Raw genomic sequence first — 13,570 nt, 5'->3', positions numbered from 1 at the left:
CCAAGAAATAATCCAAAGCCAGTCATAGGAAGACAAATACCATATGATCTCACTCCTATGTGGAATTTAAGAAAACAAAGGAAAAAAAGACAAACTAAAAAAACAAACTCTTAACTGCAGAGAACAGGGTAGGTGGGCAGGGGGATGGGTGAAATGGGTGAAGGGGATTACGAGTATACTTATGGTGAGCACTGAATCATGTAAAGAATTGTTGAATCACTATATTGTACACCTAAAACTAATATAACACTGTATGTTAACTATACTGAATTTTTTTTTTTTTTAAGAAGGGCAGAAAAGCTGAAAAAAAAAAACTATCAAAAAACAAATTCACAAATTTTCAGGCTACAAAAAAAAAAATATGTAGACATCTGTTGTGTTTCTATACACTAATAATGAGCTAACAAAGACAAATTAAGAAAATAATCCCATTTATAATTGCATTAAAACACTTAGGAATAAATTTAACCAAGGAGGTGATAGACCTGTACTCTAAGAACAGTAAGATATTAATGGGGAAAAAAAAAAAAAAACTGAAGACACAAATAAATGGATATACTGTGCTCATGGACTGGAAGAATATTGTTTAAATGGCCATACTACCCAAAGCAATCTACAAATTCAACGCAATTCCTAGCAAAATACCAATGGTATTTTTCAGAGAACTAGAACAAATAATCAAAGTTTGTATGGAACAAAAAAAAAAAAAAAAGATACCAAATAGCCAAAGCAATCTTAAGAAGATGGAGAGATCATGCTTCCAGATTTAAAACCATATTACAAAGCTACAGTAATCAAAGCAGTATGGTACTAGCACAAAAATAGATGCATAGTGCAAAGAAGAGAACACAGAGCCCAGGGATAACTCCCACTCATCTAGTTAATCTACAACAAAGGATGCAGGAATACACAAGGTGGATGTTGGTGAGGATTTGGAGAAAAGGGAACACTTGTGCACGGTTGGTGGGAATGCAAGCTGGTACAGCCACTCTGGAGAACAGTATGGAGGTTCCTCAAAGAATTACAAATACCACATGATCTAGTCATTTCACTACTAGGTATTTACTCAAAGAAAATGAAAACACTAATTTGAAAAGATATATGCACCCCTATGTTTATAGCAGCATTATTTATAACAGCCATGCAATGGAAGCAACTCAAGGGTCCATCAGTAGATGAATGGATAAAGAAGATATGGTATATACTATGGAATATAACTCAAACATAAAAAAAAGTGAGATCTTGCCCTTTACGACACGGATGGACCTAGAGAGTATTATGTTAAGTGAAATAAATCAGAAATACCGTATGATTTCACTTCTATGTGGAATCCAGAAAACAAAATAAATGAACAACAGCAACAACAAAAACACAAAAACACCAGATTCTTAAATGCAAAGAACAAAGGTGGTTGCCAGAGGGGAGGTGGGTGGGGGGATGGGCAAAACAGATAAAGAGGATCAAGGGTTACAAAGTTTCTGTCACAAGTCACAGAGATGAGAAGTGCAACTGTAGGAGTGCTGACAATAGTAACAGCATCTTGGCCTTCCCTCTTGCTCCTATCCACACAATGACCTGCCTCGGGGCCCCATGCTCCCTGCCCCATGGAGGATAAGCTGTGTCCTGGCTGGAATGCGCACAGTCTCGTTCTGACCATCCCTAAAGTAACGCACAGAAGGCCCCGCTGCAGAGAACTAGTACAGATCCTCTGGCAAACAGATGGCACCACTTGAGGTAACTAGCCTGAGACCTCACCACCATGCCCCTCACTCTATACAGGCTGGGGATTAAGGTCCGGACTTGGAAGCGAATATCTGCATAGCTCCGGGATCCTTTGTCTGCCCGATCCCACCCCCCACCCCCATCAGTAAGTTATCCTGAATAAAACTGTGTAAACAGTAGGGAGTGCTTGCTTTGTTTTTGGTCTCTGAGTGCCTTCTCAGACTGGAGGATATAAACCATACTGCAGTAATATTCTGTGATGACAGAGCGGCTACACTCATCGTAGAGAGCATTAAGGGATGTACATAATTGTCAAATCGTTATGTTGTACACCTGAAACTATAGATCAACTGTACTTATATTAAAAATATTTTTCTAAGACTTTATTTGACAGAGTGCTCACAAGCAGGGGGGAGTGGGAGAGCGCATGCTGAGCAGGGAGCCCCATGTGGAAATCAATTCCAGGACCCTGGGATCATGATCTGAGCCCAAGGCAGACACTTAACCAACTGAGCCACACAGGCGTCCCTCATTAAAAATATTTAAGACAAAATAAAATGGACCTCAGACAAACCAAGACATACTTTACAACAAAATCTCTACGCGGCCATAGGACTACCCTGAGATGGTGAATAAAGCCAAATACTGAAACCTGTTTTACTTTTATATGTCATTTAGACAAATATTTATATCAGAATATTCTAATGAAGAGTAAATAGTCAATTAGTGGTAAATAATATACTTACCTTTACTACTACTCCTGGAAATAATCTAGAAGAAAAAGTAAAGCTTGTATTATTTTTAAAAACCATTATCAACTCTAACATTAATTCATTAGTGCTGATAGTTCTCTAACAGGCAGGAGTCGACTCTCCTTAGTAGAAAAAAACTGAGAAATCCTATTTGACCTTCAGTCACTATTAAAATCAGCTTATCGCCCTTAAACAGTTGAATGACGTATGCATGAAAATAAACCACTTCATTTTTCTATAGCATTGGTTAGATATGGTTTCTACTTCATATAATGTTCTAATAAAATATGAGAGTCTTGGTAAAACCCACATCTTAGAAAACATAAGTTTTATAAATAACTTGAAGATTCCTACAAATAATCAATGGTATCTGTTCAGTGAAGCATCCATCCTCATCCTTACCAAGGCTGTGTCAAAGAAGTCTTCCGTAACATCAGTCAGGGATGTGTCGGACACTAGATCTGCCATGGTCAGAAATTCTGTTGTTTTCTCAAACCAGGAAACCATGTGCATAAGAGAAAAAACACTGATGGAAAATTCTATGACCATATAACAACTGCCTATTTGATAAAGTTTCATAAATCTTTTACCAGAGCAAAATATTTTTAAAGACTGGTTTCTATAACATTTCAATTAGACCTAGCTCTAAGGCCTCCATCTAGAACTCTCCAGAATGAAGTCCTACTGCTATAAAGTTGTACTAGTAAGTTCTCAGATACCAGCAAGAGTTGGCCAAGATTGATGCCAGAAAGTCCTATATAGGGGCTAGTGATTAAAGATTAAGAGGTAAATGAGCCTCCCCAACACTGCAACAATTCTTGTCATCTGGGAGGCTGTAGAAAACAAACTAATCAAAGGAGATGCAGAATTTGGAAAGCGCTCCAGAAGTATGTTAGTACAATATATGTCTCAAGCCTTTCTTTTGTCAAAAGCTTCCAGCTAATTGGAGATTTGTTTTCCTGTAGGAACGTATATCCACATTCATATTAAGTTGCTAGGATTGATAAGATTTAAAATAAACTCATATAAACCCTCCAAGAACATTTATTCAAAAAAGCAAAGGCCATCTTTGGACCATTTTTTGCTTATAAAAAGAAAAAAAATTCTGCATGCGTAGTTTGAAATTATCAATTGAACATGTAGTAAGAGGAGTTTGTAATGAAAAACGCTTACAGGAGTGAGCCTTGGAAACTTGGTCCACTTTGGAGTCAAGAACCCAAAGCACCCCACTGGGGACCATGGACAAACCAATCTATTCACAACCTTGACTGCACATTAGGAAAACCTGGGGAGCTTTGAAACACCCTGACGCCCAGGACCCATCACAGACCCAGTATGTAGCAATCTCTGGTGGTGGGACCCAGAGAGTGCTTGTTAAAGCTCTCCAGGGGATTCTAACGCACAGCAAGGGTGGCGGGCCACTATCAAGTTCCAAGTGATGTTTCTTTGACCTCAAATGAGGCAAAGATTTGTGCTAGATTGCATCATCCACTTTCTGAGGCAAACTATTCTCCAACAGCCTAAGGGGAAAAAAAAAAATCCTTCTATACAACGGAACTCACCGCTTAGGTGATATCCCCCCCCTTCCTATATTCATACTCTGAATTTTACGCTTTTAAGTAAATTTTTGTCACTATTCCATTTACCACCCCAAATCCTAACCCCCCCCTCTCAGCATACCAAAATATATTGAGCATAGGTACAGAGGAGTGAGGGCAATGCCACATTTGATCAAGACTTGGGACTAGAAAGTCACTCTGGACCTACTTATGTGCCATAAGCCTACATGTCCCCACAGCTGTGTGATTACCAGAAGCCAGACAAAATAGTTATTTACAGATATAATAGGTACTACTCATTATGTATATCTTATAGGACAAGTTGCTTAATCCTCCAGGATCTTATAAATACGTTCCTTTCCATAGGAAATTCTTACTCTGGGGAGAATAAGTTCCCAGTACATTTTGTGCTGACCTGCAAAAATGATCGACTTTACAAGTATAGAATCTAGTATCCCATCACTTTGATAGTATCAAAGTATTTTTCTTGGCCAAAACCTACATGAAACAGAACATGCTTTAGAATGTGCCTAAGTTCTGGTTCTGAAATTTCCATCACCAACTGGAATTCCAATGGAATATGGAAATTCCCATTTGATTTCAAAACTCCGGTGGAAATTTGATCTGACCCTTTAAATCTTGGAACGGTATTTTAAAATCTAAATAGAAAATTCAGGTTGGGTCAGATCCCAACTCACCTCGGGGCCCCCCCACCCCCAAAACAACCACCACCACCACCAGCTTAAGGTTCCAAATTACCCCTGGGACATCCTGTTCCATTTCCTTTGAAATGGTTTTACCTCCTCTTCCCGATTTCCTGTTAACTGCATATGTATACGAGGGAGTTAGGTGCCACTAGATGCAAAATGAAATATATACAGTTTGCCTAAGCAAAATCCTTAGCTCTACCCCCCACCCTGCAAACAGTTTTAAAGTCCCTGAGAGGAGTTAGGGAAAGCCTAGTATTTATTTGTTCTCCCCAACCCCCCAAGAGGGGCCACATAGTTAGAGGCATTTTACAGTAAAAAAAAAAAAAGAAAAGAAAAGAAAAGGGGGACAAACAGATCTCCCTGAGTCAACCTGGTCTTAACAAACTTCAGGTACTAGGGTCCAGGGGGTAGGGGGGAAAAAAAAGTTTTAGAACCAGCCAGATCACTCTCCTGCCCCTCTATCTTCCCTCATCTCCTCACCAACAAATCCAGCATCTAAGGGCTGAAAATCTCCTTGTGAAAAGAGGGGTATAACAAGAGATTACGTAAACTCTGCTTTGCTTTCAGATGCCATTGTCAAGGCACTCATAATATTACCCTGTGGCTAACCCCTAACAGGATAAAATGTCACAACCGCATAAATTAGAATAAGCAAAAAATGTTTTGCTTTTTCAGGTTCAACTGAGAGTTTCAAAATGGAAAAATGGGCTGTGCACTCTGAAAAACAATACAGAGGTTCCTCAAAAAGTTGAAAATAGAGCTACCCTACAACCTAGCAATTGCACTACTAGGTATTTACCCCAAAGATACAAATCCGAAGGGGCACATGCACCCCAATGTTCATCGCAGCAATGTCCACAATAGCCAAACTATGGAAAGAGCCAAGATGTCCATCAATAGATGAATGGATAGAGAACATGTGGTATATATATGTATATGTATATATGCACGCACAAGCGCGCGCACGCACCCATATGTGCATGTGCGTATATATGCTTACATATGCATATGCACATATATGCATATACATATACATACAATGGAATATTATGCAGCCATCAAAAAACCGGAAATCTTGCCACTTGCAATGATGTAGATGGAACTAGAGGGTATTATGCTAAGCGAAATAAGTCAATCAGAGAAAAACAATTATCATAGGATTTCACTGACAGGAGGAATTTGAGAACCAAGAGAGAGGACCATAGGGGAAGGAAGGAAAAAAATGAAACATGATGAAACCAGAGAGGGAGACAAACCATAAGAGACTCTTAATCTCAGGAAACAAACTGAGGGTTGCTGGAGTGGAGGGGGGTGGGAGGGATGGGGTGGCTGGGTGATGGACATTGGGGAGGGTGTGTGCTATGGTGAGCGCTGTGAATTGTGTAAGACTGTTGAATCACAGACCTGTACTCCTGAAACAAATAATTCATTAGATGTTAATAAAAAAGAAGATAGTAGGAAGGGAAAAATGAAGGTGGGGGGGAAATTGGAGAGATGAACCATGAGAGACTATGGACTCTGAGAAACAAACTGGGGGTTTTTAGAGGGGAGGGGGTGGTGGGATGGGTTAGCCCGGTGATGGGTATTAAGGAGGGCATGTATTGCATGGAGCACTGGGTGTTATACACAAACAATGAATCATGGAATACTACATCAAAAACTAATGATGTAGTGCATGGTGACTAACGTAACATAATAAACTTTAAAAAAAGTAAAGAAAAAAAATTGGCGGTGGCAAGGGGAAGTATTTGATCATTTATCTAGATTCAATCTTGTTACTAATGTCTATTAAAAGAGTTTTAGAGCCTTTGGTGGGGGTTGTGGAGGGTGGAGGGGGTATATAATAATTTATTCCTTACTCATTCTCTATTCCCAAGTTAAATTCACTAAAATAATTAAAACATGTGATTACAGCATTGTCTTGTCAAGGGGAGAAGAGGGTAAGTCTGATTCATTCCTGCACACTCCCAAAGTGCTCAGCACATACCAGGAAACCTATACTGAACTTCATCTTTGACTGATATAGGCAATAAGCATCGTGACCAATTTCTTTTCAAATTCGGTTTCAAAGGAAAAGAAACTATCAAACTAGATAACTAGTTTCATTCCAGTTTTTTTTTTTTTTTTTTAAAGATTTTATTTATTTATTTGACAGAGAGACAGCGAGAGAGGGAACACAAGCAGGGGGAGTGGGAGAGGGAGAAGCAGGCTTCCCGCGGAGCAGGGAGCCCGATGCGGGGCTCGATCCCAGGACCTGGAATCATGACCTGAGCCGAAGGCAGACGCTTAACGACTGAGCCACCCAGGCGCCCCTCATTCCAGTTCTTTAAATGACCCAAAGCCATACAAAATTAAAACAAGACACTTATCTTTGGGATCAGTCCCTGCTGAATTAGCAAAGGTTCATCTTCTTTGAGGCCATCCATGAAGAATCGCTGAATACATTTCAGCAACAGTGAAACATACCGAAACTCCTTTTTCTCCAGTTCCTGGGTATTAGACCACACTAAGTTAAAGCCTTACAATGAAAGTTATTAAGGGAGTGGATCCTAAAAGTTCTCATCACAGGAAAATTTTTTTTTTTTTTTAGGTTTAAGTAATCTCTATACCCGATGTGGGGCTCGAACTCGCGACCCCTTGCTTTTCTGCCTAATCCAGCCAGGTGCCCTTCATCACAAGGAAATCTTTTCTCTATTTTTATCTATAGGAGATGATGGATGTTAACTTATTGTGGTGATCATTTCATAATACACGTAAGTCAAATCACTATACTGTACACCTTAAAGTTACAGTGCTGTGTGTCAATTATACCTCAATAAAACTTGGGGGCAGGGAGGGGGGGACCTTCCAAATAATTACACATTGGTATTCTCCCCACAAAAACAAAACAACTTTACTTGCCTTATTTATTGATCTGTCAAGATGAGAGAATACAAGATGATTGTATTTTTGAGGAATGTGGCTTGCTCTCTGTTGAAAATATTCTTCTATTTTCTGAAATCCTTTATCATGGAATGTATCAATAATAAGTGATTGAACCTGGAAAGTTAATAGTTTGCAGATTATTTTCCCCTAAGAACATTTACTTCATAGTAATATTTCTACCATCAATAATTCAGTGTGGAATTAATAGAGGATAAATAGTTATATCTTGAACAGATCATTTAGCCAATGATTGAGCTTGTTGGATTAAGAGTTTGCAAAATGTGGTGTGTGGACCACCAGCAGCATGGGCATCACCTGGGGACTGATTAGGAATCAGAAACACTGGGGGGGGCGTGGCCCGCGGGTAGCCTTCAGGGGGTTCTCTTGTATGCTAAGTTGGAGAGCCACTGACTTGGGGAGAACTACATTTGAAGTACAGATATCTGGAGAAGAGACTTTATCCTCAGTAATGTTAGAAACTCTAAGACACTAAAAAAATGCAAACCTATTATAAGTGACATAAATGATCAGAACTGAAGAAAATGAATTCCACAATTACAGATAGTTAAGTATGCAAATTGTCATAACAAATGAAATTTTTTCCACCTGAACATCAGCCAAGACCTATTTCTAAACACATTTGAACAGACACTTAAGTATCTGTACTAAAAAGACAGGATTTTTTTCATTTTTAAAAATTCAGTTCATTCCTACAGGCTAAATTACCAATATACAGTATTATTTTAATGAGGCATTTTACTGTATACAGCTCCAAATTCCACATATTCTTAGTACTGATTTAAATGGAAAGATAGCATTTGAAGTTAAACACGTGAACAGAATATTTTTAAGTTAGCACATTTTTAAGTGAACCTTTTTGTGCTAAGAGTGTTGAGTGTTCCACAGATGTTCTCATGTGATCCTTACCACCACCCTGACAGGACAGATTCTTTATCTGGGGAGAATAGCAAGGCTGGGAAAGGTTAAGTACTTGCATGAGATCACCCAGGTGAGATTTACACTCAGATTCTCTGACTCAGAAGCTCAGGCCTCTGCCTACTTAAAACTCCACTTGGCTTCCCTGCACTCAGAATAATTCCAAACCCTTTGCCTTGGTCTTCAGGGCTCTGCATGATTTGATCTGTCAACTTCTTCTGACTTCCCTACTAATAAGTTAAAAACAACAACAAAAAACCAAAGTTAAATTACATTAAAATTTTTAAAAAACCATAAATCAAATTCTGCCTTGCCTCAGGGCCTTTGCACTGACTGTTCTATGCCTAGACTCCTTCTTCCCTCCACTTTCTACCTGGCTGGCTCCTCATCATCCTCTGATCTCAGCTTCAATGTCACCTTTTTAGGTCGGTCTTCCAGGACTACTTCAAGTAAGGCAAGTGCCTCTCTCTGCTCGCAATTTTCCATGATGATACCCTCTTCCTTTTCTTCCTACTCCTTCCCTTTGGTTGGTAACCTGTTTCTTTGGCTCTGCACCAGGCTGTAAGCTCCATGTGGGCAGGAATTGTATCTGTTTTGTTCAATACTGTCTACCTAGAATAGTATGTGGCCCAAGAAAATTTAGACTAAGATATTGGTAGGATACTCAAAGGCATGGTGATAAACTGAATGCAGGAGATTAGGGAAGGAGAAGGAGCAAAGATTTCTCTGCCTCTGGCTTGAGCAACTGAGGAACAATTGTGCTGATAGCCCAGCAAACACAGAACTAGAAAGAGGGCGCACACACACCCTCTCCCTCCCCAGCCCCCAAAAATAAGCTTGATCTTTACATAGAAAGCATCCAGAGCAATTCCACTCCCAGCGTCTTCCTTAACAGACTGCAAAGGATCTTCCTCTTCCTGTGTACAAAAAGATTGTTTAAAAAAAGTTCTCAAAGAAATGCATCTCAACTTTTAAAAATAAAAGGAATGAAGCTTCATATTGTCATCCTGAACAAAAACGTTTTGTTTGCTCATGCCGCTGATTATAGGTCTAAGTAACATACTAGTTAGAAATAATTTTTCTAACTTTCTTCAGTACTATGACAAAGACAGACTATCACAAGAAGCAAAGCAAACATCGGTGTAATCAGCAATCACACAAAATAGACAAACTCTATAGTGACAACTATAAAATAGAAGGCTTTGGATTAATGAACCATTTTTAGAATGAGAGTTTGTAAAATGAAATTTTAGAAAGTGTGTTTCAAGCCCAGTCATGAGATTGAGCTTTAGGTTTCTGACTTTGGTGAGTTTTAAATACTCCTCTGGGACTTCTACCGCAGCTTCAAGGATCAGATATTAACAACCACCACAAGAGAATTCACAAGACATTTAGTAGTGGATTGTTACACCTTTTCCTCAAGAGTAATCCCTGGGTCTGCCACGCTGGTTTTCACAACACATTATGCTACATTAAATAACAGCACTTCATCTGCTCACTTCATCCCAACAATTATTTAAAAGTACAATACACCAAAAAATAGACTTCAAATATCTTCTAGAGAGGTTTTTTAAAAATCTAGCTTGGGCTCACAGTCTTACTTCTATATGTACTTAACCAAGATCTTTGAACGTCAGCATATGATACAATATTATCATGATTATTTAGAAATACGAAAAGTTGGGTGAATTCAAAGACCCAAATCCAGACTTGTTTATCTATTTTTTTCACCAGCAGTGATTTGGGTTAAACGAATGTTGAGAAGAGGAAGCACTGGCGGGACTGATCCACCCCCAAATCCGGGGCCGCGGGCGTTTTAAGGACCTTTATCTACAGTGCAAGCTGCCCAAGTCCCCGCACTTGGGACCGTAGGTCTGAGGCCCAGATGGGTTAATGTCACTGCAAGGTCTACGCAGCAACAGGGGCTGGGAAAACATCCGGAGCAAATCGAGAACGATCTCATTGCCTTCTAAACATTAATTCTCCAGTTTCCTCTTCTCTGAGCAAGGGATCGGAGGCTTCTATCCTGCCTGGTTGCCTCACTGAAAGCTCCCAATAAACTCCAAGCAAACCTAAGGAGGTTGAAGGGTTCAAGAGGCCCCCCCAACACGCTCTCCCTCCCACCCCACCCCCGCATCCCCACCCCCACCCCCGGCGCCAGGGCATGGTAGCAGGTGCCGCGTCCCTGGGGGAACACACCAGCCTCCGCACCCAGAGCTCGACGGACCACGCGCCCTTGGGCCCCCCTCGAACCGCGGAGAAAGGGCCCGGACTAACCCCGGGCCCGGGCCCTCCCAGGCTCACTCACCGCCTGCATCCCGAGGCTCCCGGCCCAAAGCGCGCCTCGCAAGTGCGCCGCGTTCCGCCTCCTGCAGTTGTGCTGCCGGAAACCCGGGCGGGCTGCGCTGCGCTGCGCTGAGACGAGGGCCGGGGTAGCCCCGCGGCCTTTGAGTTCCAATCCTCGCCCGGAACGCTCATCAATTAATCCGCACCTGAATTTTACTAAACCCCTATTTGAGACGCAAGATACCCTTGCAGGTAATTAGCATTCCTGGTCAGGCCACCTGGGCGCACGCACGCACAGCTTAAAGCGATTTCTCAGAGTCTGTGAACAACGTCATGTAAACATTCTTTATTTGCGGAATTCGAAACTGATAGATATGCCCTTTGAGGAGCCGGCCGTTTTCTCTCCACCTTTAACAGCTGGGTGAGCGGTCTTTGGTCTATTGATATTGATATAGACTAAAACTGGATTTTCCCCTAGGAAGCATATATGTACCTGAAATTGTGAGAATATTCCTGAATTCACAAAAGGTTTTTTTGTTTGTCTGCTTGTTTCATTAACCTGGTGTACTCAGTCAAAAACCAAACCAAACAAAACGGGGGCGGGGGGAAGCAAACAAATAATTCCATCCACTCTGCTTGTTTTCTACCTACTTCTTTTAACCCAACTAGAGTGTGTACTAATGGCCAGGTTTCCGCCGCTAAGTAGCCTGTTTATGTGAACACAGTGGCAAAAATAAATTGGACTGGCGTTTTCTTAAAAACAAACAAAACGACCCCTCAGATCTAAGCTTTCCTTGTGTAAAAATCAATTTGTGTTCTGATTACAAACTATGGCTATTTCATGTCAAGACATTTACAGAAGATACCTGTTTACATCAAAGCAAGACCCAATAGAACCAGAATCTCTGCTAGGTCAGCCCAGGTCAGCGCATACACCTGCGGTCCATTCAAAATGATACTTATTTCAAAGACCATGATGTCTGTTTCCTGGCCAATACGATGTAAATATACTTACATTAATTTCCTGATTTTCATCTAAGCCTAGCAAATGCAAAGCCTTCTTCCTTTGCTTTTGAATTAATGAGCTTTTATTATATCAAAATAGTAATGAAGGCAGAGCCAGCTGTGAATATAAAGTGTTCTGAATCAATGAAAATACTAGTGCAGAAAAAAAATGGAAGGATAGTAACAAACAATAATCAAAATACAGTTTAAGTGCATTTGATTTTACAGAATAAAATAATATGAGAATATAATAAACAATATAATAAAATTACAGTTTGCTTAATAATAGGCAAAAGCTTTATAATCAGTTATTTGCAGACTTTGGGGGGAAAACCTATCCTTCCAAACTATAGGGTTGCTAATGCATTCAAATTTTCTGGAGAAATGTAAGACGACGCAATAGACAACACCACTACTTATTTATTTTTATTTTCAAATTTTCACTTCAATCAGCTTTTTAATTTTTTTTAAATAGGCTCCATACCCAGTGTGTGGCTTAATTAAACTAACAAGCCTGAGATCAAGACCTTAGCTGAGATTGAACCAGATGCTCAACTAATTGACCCACCCAGGCACCCCTCGATTAGCTTCTTTTACTAACATGTTTTACTGAAACATACTTTTAGAGCAACTTGGAATAAAGATTTTAATTCTTCTGAAACTGAATATGGCAGAGAGTCTGTGACATTTCTTTGGACACCAGAATCCATTTAGAAAAAAAAAGTATATAATTAATTGATTTGGCTTTAACGTTAAAAAATTGTATGCATTTGTATTTTTAAAGGTTAAAGACTCCTTAGGAACATTCCAAGATAATAGAGACAAGAAAGATTCTAATAATCTCTACAATAAGACCCGAAATTAACGTCTATATCGTCTCAGAGGTGATTTTGAATTATTTCTGAAGTTATGTTAAACATTTTAAAGTATACATTCTTAACCTATCACAATTAACGAAATATGTACGTAAAAGAAAAGTGTGAATAAGTTTAACGTTTGGAAGACAAACAGCATAAAAACAACTGAAGGGCAGGAGTGGCCAGACCTTCGGCAGTCGGTTAATACGATGAAAATCTGCCGACCAAACTCCTGGGGGAAGAGTGGACACTCTCTTCGTTTCCTCCCCGACCCTCGTGGCGACTACGCGAGAGTGATTTTAGTCGGAAACCCTGACCTACACGATCTTTCAGAAAAGAGAACTTTGGGGGAAGAGAGGCAGGAGGATGACCAAGTCACTTTTTTTCTGCGTGGACTTTCCGCCTCTGGTTGGGAGGAGCAGCCAGCTTGAAACTAGAGAAAGAAGAAAATTCGTGAAACTGCCCAAAGCTGGCATTTTCTGTCACCGGAGTTCTCCGCTGCCCGTATCTGGCGGCTCTGAAAAGCATCTCACTATTGGATTGACTTTCCTAACAAACCTGACTGTGCCCTTGACCGGAGGTGAGAGAACAGCGAGCGCGGACAATTTATTTAGCGCAAGTTGTGGGTTTAAGGAGCATCTGCTTTCCCCGCCTTTGGCCAAAGGGAGAGACTGGTCCGGCAAGAGGCGCTGGCCTGGGCGCACTCCCGGCCAGGTCCCTCGCAGCATCAGTCGGTGCGCCCGGAGCCTGCTGGGCGGCGCCCAGGTCCCTCGCGCGCCGGCTTCGGGGTTTGGAGGGATAGAGGTCCGAGCATCCCC

General features: G+C 40.6%; 1 protein-coding gene across 1 annotated transcript in view; it reads right to left on the bottom strand.

Moving 5' to 3' along the window:
• The window catches only part of SYCP2L (synaptonemal complex protein 2 like), a 119,864-nt gene extending 106,584 nt beyond the window's left edge, over positions 1-13,280 (bottom strand). The window contains exons 1-7 of the mRNA XM_078054374.1: positions 13,132-13,280; positions 10,913-11,114; positions 9,453-9,521; positions 7,645-7,782; positions 7,113-7,232; positions 2,877-2,981; positions 2,469-2,493 (exon numbers count right to left, since the gene is read on the bottom strand). Of these exons, the coding sequence (XP_077910500.1) occupies positions 2,469-2,493; positions 2,877-2,981; positions 7,113-7,232; positions 7,645-7,782; positions 9,453-9,521; positions 10,913-11,114; positions 13,132-13,280 (808 nt within the window). The remainder of the gene's footprint in view (positions 1-2,468; positions 2,494-2,876; positions 2,982-7,112; positions 7,233-7,644; positions 7,783-9,452; positions 9,522-10,912; positions 11,115-13,131) is intronic.
• Between the last annotated feature and the right edge of the window lie 290 nt (positions 13,281-13,570).

Source organism: Halichoerus grypus, chromosome 9, assembly GCF_964656455.1.
Source record: "Halichoerus grypus chromosome 9, mHalGry1.hap1.1, whole genome shotgun sequence".
Classification (NCBI taxonomy): Eukaryota; Metazoa; Chordata; class Mammalia; order Carnivora; family Phocidae; genus Halichoerus; species Halichoerus grypus.
Note: the sequence above shows the minus strand (reverse complement) of the source record. Positions and strands in the feature narration are given on the sequence as shown.